We start from the raw sequence: 7,931 nt of genomic DNA, 5'->3' as shown, positions 1-7,931 counted from the left end.
CCCTAAACCCTAAACCCTAAACCCTGGAGCACCTGTGGAGAGGCAGGAGGCGTTGCCTCCGTACCAGATTCTGCAGTTGTCGACAGCAACAACAGCAGCCAAACCCTAACCAGCCCCCCCAAACCCCACCCCCCACCCCCTAAACCCTAAACCCTAAACCCTAAACCCTAAACCCTAAAGCCTGGAGCACCTGTGGAAAGGCAGGAGGCGTTGCCTCCGTACCAGATTCTGCAGTTGTCTACAGCAACAACAGCAGCCAAACCCTAACCAGCCCCCCCAAACCCCACCCCCCACCCCTAAACCCTAACCCCTAAACCCTAAACCCTAAACCCTAAACCCTAAACCCTGGAGCACCTGTGGAGAGGCAGGAGGCGTTGCCTCCGTACCAGATTCTGCAGTTGTCGACAGCAACAACAGCAGCCAAACCCTAACCACCCCCCCAAACCCCACCCCCCACCCCTAAACCCTAACCCCTAAACCCTAAACCCTAAACCCTAAACCCTGGAGCACCTGTGGAGAGGCAGGAGGCGTTGCCTCCGTACCAGATTCTGCAGTTGTCGACAGCAACAACAGCAGCCAAACCCTAACCAGCCCCCCCAAACCCCAACCCGCACCCCCTAAACCCTAACCCCTAAACCCTAACCCCTAAACCCTAAACCCTAAAGCCTAGAGCACCTGTGGAGAGGCAGGAGGCGTTGCCTCCCGTACCAGATTCTGCAGTTGTCGACAGCAACAACAGCGGCGTGGTTCCACCTCCTGCTGCACCAGTCGTGGGGCGCAGCAAAGATCCAAACGCTGTTGACCAGCGACAGCAGCAGCAAAGAGTCCGCTATAAGAGCCACCGCCCAGGGGCCCCACTTGGAGAGAAAGCCCAGCCGCCCGTACCAGGGCCCCAGGCCCGCGAACTCCGCCACGGAAAAGCGGCCAAACATGGCCAAAATCCGGGCCATTAGCACAGCGAAAAGGCCTGCTGCTGCAGTCAAACAAATAGTTAAAGTGAAGTTCACGCTGAGGAGCCCCACGGCCCGCGGGCCGCAGCGGTAGTTGCGGAAGAAGCTGCGGCTGCGGATCAGCAGCTGCAGCAGCAGCGTCAGCAGCGCCCCCAGCAAAGCCACCAGCGCCAACACTCTGTAGAAAAAAGAAAGACGCCAGGAGTTTCGCCTTCTTGACCAGTTAAACTGCACTTCGCTGCAGCGCCGGCAGCACAGACACAGCAGCACGGAGCAGCAGCCCACGGACCGCTCGCTCACGCCGCAGCAGCGCGCCTCCATCGCTCCTGCTGCTGCTGCTGCTGCTGCTGCTGCTGCTGCTGCTGGGGGGGCGGGGACGCCGCCTCGGGCGGCCCAGCGGCTCTGCGAGGCGGCGGGAGGATAGCGGGTCTTAGGGGGGAGCAGGGCGGCCGCAGAGACAGAAGCCGCTCCAGAGACTGCTGCTGCTGCTGCCGCTGCTGCTGCTGCTGCTGCTGCTGCTGCTGGTGCTGGTGGGTTTGGGGGATTTCGGAGCAGCTTCGGCCCTAAAGCCACGCAAAATGTTGTTCTGCATGCAAAATGCCGGAAAATTAAAACCAATTTTCCCAAGTTTCCCCGCAAGAAGGCCAAATGGCGCGCCGGCCACTCCGATGCTGTCCACTGGTCGCCAGGCTCAGCCCAGCAGCCCCACGGCAAGTCCGGGGGAAGTTCGAGCCTCTTAAATCCACTAATTAGATTAAGTTTTACTTTTTAAAATATATTTTGTGATTTTTAATCAAAAAGAATTCAAAACCAAGTCCATCTCGCGCTGCGCCAGATAGACAGGTGCAGATGCACCGCGGCCGATGCTTGCCCGCCTCGCCATACTCGAGAGTGCTTCGCTTACTAATTTTAATCATTTGTTTTTAAATTAAAATTAAAATTAAAATTAAAATTAAAATTAAAGTTTATTTCGCATTTGTTAATTGTCTTCAAACAATTAATTCATACTTGGAGGCGCCGCAGCCACAGCCTAGCGCAGTGGCGCACTGCAGCAGAGTGTGCAACGCCCGCAGCCCCCATTCCCCTCTTTTCGCAAACAATGCAGCAAATAAAACAAAATAAATTCCATTTTAAAACAATTTTATTTATTTTTATTTCAGTTCGAGTGCTCAGGTGCCGAGGGGCAGCCAGTGGCAGCCAGGTGACCCCCCATTAGCTAGGTAAGGCAAGCCCACCGAAACCCTAAACCCTAATTTTATTCTCCAAACCCTAGCTCCAGGCCAAAAAGGGTGTTTAGGGTTTGAGAATTGGGGTTTAGAGTCTCCAATTTGTTAAAGTTTTTAAATCTTTCTAAAATTTTAAATATTTTGAGGCTTTTTTGCGAAAATTGAATAATCCGGCAAACCCCAGAATGATATTTCAGCCCTTGCTGCTGTTGGCAGCTGCAGCGCAGCAAACGAGAATTCAAAATAATTCAATCTGCTTCTCCCCGGAGATGTTGCTGCTGCTGCTGCTGCTGCTGCAGAGCAGCAGCAGCAGCAGCAGCAGCAGCACAGGGCAGCAGCAGCGGGCAGCTACCGGAGAAGGCAGCAAGAGAAAAAAATCAATTTTATTCTTCCATAAATTCATTTTATATTTATAATTCTTGTTTTCAAATATGCAAATATACATATAAACAGCAAAAAGACCCCCAGCTGCTGCATCTGTTTCTGCAATTATTTGAATTATTATTTTTCTCCAAACTAACTTCCTTGGGAATGCTGCATGCATGCATTTCTGCGCAGCTCTGCAGCAGCAGCGCTGCTGCTAACTGTAGCTGCTGCTGCTGCGCTGCAGCTGGCTTTAAGATCAAAAAGGCCCTCGAATTCATAACAAGCCTTTGCCTCTATGGGCCCTATTAGAAGACCCATGAGGGGCCCCCAAAAGTAACTTTAGGGGCCCCCGGGGGCCCCTGGAGGCCCCCAAAGGGCCCTCAGGGGACTTAAAAAGGGCCCCCAGAGGGCCTCTGGGGGCCCCTGGGGGCCCCCAAGGGGCCCTTGGGTGCTTCTGGGGTCTTCCAGCTGCAGCGCTTGAGGCCTGTACTGCTGCTGCACTTCTTTTGCTCCTCTTTAGGGTCTAGGGGCTCAAATAGATGGCAATTAGAAGTTATAATTGGGAACTTTGAAATAAATTAAGTGGCAGCAATATGTGCAGACTGGAGGCCCCACGGTGCTGCAGCAAGGCCGCGCAGCGCGGGGTGACCCTGAGGAGGGGCCCCCCGAGGCTCTTTTCCATCCTAAAAGTCAACTTTTATTAAAAGGTTGGATATTTTTGAAGAAAAAGAAGCAAAATGAACTCGAATTCAGGTGTAGATACAGCGCACGGAGCAGTGACCACTGGTCTGCAGCCTCAGACACCGCGCAGAGGTGACCCGCTGTGCGCGGGGCCGCCCGCACAGCACTCGTTTTTGGTTTAATTTCGTTTGAAATGGAAAATATAAATAAAATTAATTTAAAAAAGGTAAAAAGCAGAAAATAAATCAAAAGTCGGGGCAAAAGAGCGGCACTGACAAGGGCGCACCGCCCCGGAGGCGCACACACAGCTCGCTGCGCTCCCGCGCCAGCAGCAGCAGCAGCAGCAGCAGCAGCAGCAGCAGCAGCAGCTGCTGTGCTTCTTCTCTCCGCCTCCCCTGCTGCTTCTTTTCTGGTTTGCGATTTTGAAATTCGTTGCCAGAAGTTCACAATTTGTTTTCTTTGAAGCTCTGAAGTGCACATTTGCAAAAACTTGAATTTGCTGCTTTCTTCAACCTTGACTCTTGACTTGACCACTGGTCACTTTTGCAAACAACCCTTGACCACTGGTCAGTCTGCAGACACCGCTCGCACACACTCGCCACTGCCTTCTTAAAGTCCTTTATTTCAAATAAGTTTTAATTCTTTCGAGTTTCTGTTTTCGTAATGCTTCGAGTTTGCTGCGCTGCGCCGCTGCTGCTGCTGCTGCTGCTGCTGCTGCTGTTCCTGCAGCAGACGATGTCCGACCCCTCCGCCCGCGACTCTGCTGCTGCTGCAGCGCAGCACAGCAAAGAGGCTTGCTGCCGCGCAGGCGCAGACATGAAGGAAAAAGCTGGGGAGTTGGGAGCAGCAGCAAAAGAGAAGACTGGTGCTGCTGCAGCAGCAGCAAAGGACGAAGCAGCAGCGCTGCAGCAGCGCAGCCACGAGGCCTACGAGTCTGCTGCTGCTGCTGCAGCAGACAAAAGCGAGGGGGCCAAAGACCAGGGAAGGTCCATTGGTCAGACCATCAGCGACAAGGCCTGCAGCATGAAAGACACTGTTGCTGATGCTGTCAGCAGCACAGCAGCAGCAGCAAAAGACAAAGCTGCTGCTGCTAAGGACTCTGTTGCTGAGGGCATTTCCAAGCTCAGGAGCGACACCGCGGAATTCATTTCCCCCTAGACGCCGCAAACCCTAAACCCTAAACCCTAAACCCTAAACCCTAAACCCTCGGCAGCTTGGAGCCACCAGCGCACACCGCCCCGCAGGCCTTCTTCGCCTTTCAGGCAACGCAGCGACTTCAGTGTGACCTTGGCTAGCTAGCTGGCTAGCTAGCTATGGCTAGCTCGCTGGCTAGCTAGCTACGGCTAGCTAGCTAGCTAGCTAGCCACGGACCTTTGCCCTCGCGCAACACAGCGTTCTTTGTGATCCCTTCACTGACAGCTAGCCAGCCAGCTAGCTGCAGCTAGCTAGCTAGCCAGCTAGCCAGCTGGTGGCTAGCTAGCCGGCCAGCTAGCTAGCTAGCTAGCTAGCCAGCTAGCTAGCTGGCTAGCTAGCTAGCTAGCTGGTGAGCGATCTGGCGCTTTCGTGCCCTGCAGTGCTGTGAGACGGGTGGCCCAATCCGGCGGCCCAGTCCCAGTGAAGCAGCAGCAGCAGCAGCAGCAGCAACTGCTGCTGCTGCTGCTGCTGCTGCTGCTGCTGCTGCTGCGCAGATTTCGCGCACGCACAGCTGGGGTGTACGTACAGCTGCCAGCCGCTCCTCAGCGACTGCTGCTGCGCCTTTTGCTGCTTTTATTTTTCGAAAACAATTTTGTTATTTTGTGGCTTCAAATAATTATTAAATGAAATAATTAAAAGTTATTTTAATTGAAATATTATTAAATAAAATATTTAAATTATTTTAATTAAAATATTCTTTTTTAAATATATTCTATTTTAAATATATACTTGCAGCTACAACTAGCTGAGGGGTTTGAAGACAAAAAAAGCATTAAATTCAACTTTATGAGAACATTAGATTATAATAATAATTTTTTTTTTCTAAATTAATTTCTTAATAAGTAAATGTTTCATGGAAGAATTTATTTCAAAAAGTTTGGGTTTTATTGGAGAATTCAATGAAGTTCTTTTCGACCCCTGAAAAGTCTGCTTTTGCTGCTGCTGCTGCTGCTGCTGCTGCTGCTGCTGCTGCATTAAGCAGCACTGTAGCGTTACGCCACAGAGACTCTCACGGCAGATTCTTCAGCGCATTGGGTGGCTCTCAGACTGAGAAATTAGGGTTTGATGGTTTAGGGCTTAGGGTTTAGGGTTTATGCTCCTAGGGTTTAGGGTTTAGGGTTTAGGGTTTGATTAAGGATTTTCGGCCCAGGAGGTTGGCAGGTTAGCAGTGTAGAATAAGCCAGAAAGACAAAGGGCTCTGAAGCCTGTAGAGTTTAGGGTTTGGGGTTTAGGGTTTCATGGTACAGGGTTTCGGGTTGATTTCAGGGTTTAGGGTTTATAGAGTTTCACGGTTTAGGGTTTCAGGGTTTAGGGTTTAGGGTTTAGGGTTTAGCGACTTGCAGTGAGAGGAATGCAGGAGCTGCTGCTCTGCTTCGTGGTATACTGTCATGGTACAGGGTTTCGGGTTGATTTCAGGGTTTAGGGTTTATAGAGTTTCACGGTTTAGGGTTTCAGGGTTTAGGGTTTAGGGTTTAGGGTTTAGCGACTTGCAGTGAGAGGAATGCAGGAGCTGCTGCTCTGCTTCGTGGTATACACAGAAGAGGCTCTCTTGCACAGGGGGAGTGGAATTGCATTTAAATTCAAATAAAAAGCTTTTATAACTTCTTTATTGAATTAATTTGAATAAATATTAATGCATAAACTCTAAATTTGAGCTGCTGCTGCAGCTCTGGCTCTTTTCGCGTTTTTGAAATTTTTGAAAAACTGTGTGTACAGCCTGAGGTGTACAGACACCTCAGAGTCGTAAGCGTGAGCAGCAGATGTAATCAACTCGAGGGCCATTACAAATCCTTTTGAATATTTAAATATCCTCTAAACCATTTTTCTTTCTCTAAATTCTCTTTAAACCTTTACTTGTTGGCAGGGGAGCTTTCAGCATAAGATTGGATTGGGCTGTTGCTGCCAGAAATGTAGCCAGTGGACCATTGGTCCACATCAGCGCCAGTCGCCTAAATTAAAGGAAACATTCGGTTTTTTTTCAAATAAATGGAAAATAAATATATTTTAGAGCCGATGAAGTAATTTTAAACAGCCCTGGTGCCCCAAAGTAGATGAAGACTGTGTGTTGACTGGATGTTGTGAAGACCAGCTGGAGGCCTGGGGGATGCAACTGCGTCTTCTGCTGTCCTTTTTGCATTTATTTTCTTCTGCTTCTTCATTTTTGACAATTTAAAACATAAATAAAGTCCAATTAGTTTTCTTTTTTGCTGCTGCTTCCCCCCCGCCGCTCGCGGAGGCTCAGCGAGGCGGGCGGGCCGTCAGCTGCTGTCGATACACCTGAGATTTGACCCCCCGACCTCTCCATTTGCCTCTTTAAGTTTCCCCGGAGTTTTAAAAAGATTTAAAGTGACTTATTTGAGCAGGTAGGGGCCCTGAAGCGTGGGCAGCCTCCTGGGCTGTCTGTACACCTCAAACAGGCAACTGCTGCTTTCGCAGCGTTTCTGCTGCTGCAGCAAACCCACACCCTGCGGTGTACAGACACCCCGCAGGGGCCTCCCTTTTGGGGCGCGCTGTGTGCAGGCTCTGCTCCAATGACGAAGCCAGCGCAGCCTCAGGGGCAGGGGGCCCCTAAAGGGGCCCCCAAAGAGGCCCCCAAGGAGGTACCCAAAGGGGCCCCCAAGGAGGCCCACAAAGAGGCCCCCAAAGGGGCCCCCAAAGAGGCCCCCAAGGAGGCTCACAAAGAGGCCCCCAAGGAGGCTCACAAAGAGGCCCCTAAAGGGGCCCCCAAGGAGGCCCACAAAGAGGCCCCCAAGGAGGCTCACAAAGAGGCCCCCAAAGGGGCCCCCAAGGGGGCCCCCAAGGAGGCCCACAAGGAGGCCCCCAAGGAGGCCCACAATGAGGCCCCCAAGGGGGCCCCCAAGGAGTCCCATAAAGCCCCCAAGGAGGCCCACAAAGAGGCCCCCAAAGAGGCCCACAAAGATTCCCTTAAAGGGGCCCCCAAGGAGGCCCACAAAGAGGCCCCCAAAGGGGCCCCCAAGGAGTCCCATAAAGACCCCAAGGAGGCCCACAAAGAGGCCCCCAAGGGGGCCCCCAAGGAGGCCCACAAGGAGGCCCCCAAGGAGGCCCACAAAGAGGCCCACAAAGAGGCCCCCAAGGAGGCCCCCAAAGGGGCCCCCAAGGAGGCCCACAAAGAGGCCCCCAAGGAGGCCCCTAAAACCCCTAAGGAGGCCCACAAAGAGGCCCCCAAGGAGGCCCACGAAGAGGCCCCCGAGGAGGTTCCCAAGGAGGCCCCCAAAGAGGCTCTTAAAGCCCTCAAAGATGAGCCTGAAGAGGCCCCTAAAGTCTCGAAAGAGGCCCCTAAAGAGGCCCCCAAGGAGGCCCCTGAGGAGGCCCCTGAGGAGGCCCCTAAGCCCTCCAAAGGGGCCCCCAGGGAGGCCCCCAAAAGGGCCCCCGAAGAGGAGGCCCCCGAAGAGGGGCCCCCTGAGGAGGAAGTGGGGGCCCCCCCGGTTGAGCCGAGTGCGGGCGTGGGTGTTTCCCCGGGGGGCCCCTCGGGGGCCCCCGGGGCCCCCCGGAG

The 7,931-nt window shown here is 52.8% G+C and overlaps 3 protein-coding genes across 3 annotated transcripts in view; 2 read left to right on the top strand and 1 right to left on the bottom strand.

Annotated features, from left to right (window-relative positions):
• Positions 1–659: 659 nt before the first annotated feature.
• On the bottom strand, positions 660–1,271 carry ENH_00064700 (hypothetical protein; the record flags this gene model as incomplete). The annotated part of the gene is made up of 1 exon (XM_013582208.1): positions 660–1,271. One exon carries the CDS (start codon positions 1,269–1,271, stop codon positions 660–662), a length of 612 nt encoding a protein of 203 aa, XP_013437662.1.
• A 2,687-nt stretch (positions 1,272–3,958) lies between these two features.
• ENH_00064690 (hypothetical protein, conserved) lies at positions 3,959–4,381 on the top strand (the record flags this gene model as incomplete). The annotated part of the gene is made up of 1 exon (XM_013582207.1): positions 3,959–4,381. The coding sequence occupies one exon, from the start codon at positions 3,959–3,961 to the stop codon at positions 4,379–4,381; it is 423 nt and encodes a 140-aa protein (XP_013437661.1).
• A 2,567-nt stretch (positions 4,382–6,948) lies between these two features.
• The window catches only part of ENH_00064680 (hypothetical protein, conserved), a gene marked incomplete at both ends in the record, with an annotated part of 1,470 nt that continues 487 nt past the window's right edge, over positions 6,949–7,931 (top strand). Inside the window, one exon of the mRNA XM_013582206.1 lies at positions 6,949–7,931. This exon is cut by the window's right edge and continues 487 nt beyond it. Within this exon, the coding sequence (XP_013437660.1) occupies positions 6,949–7,931 (983 nt within the window).

The sequence above is a fragment of the Eimeria necatrix genome, genomic scaffold (genome assembly GCF_000499385.1).
Source record: "Eimeria necatrix Houghton genomic scaffold, Enh_scaff592, whole genome shotgun sequence".
In the NCBI taxonomy this organism is placed as follows: Eukaryota; Apicomplexa; class Conoidasida; order Eucoccidiorida; family Eimeriidae; genus Eimeria; species Eimeria necatrix.
Note: the sequence above shows the minus strand (reverse complement) of the source record. Positions and strands in the feature narration are given on the sequence as shown.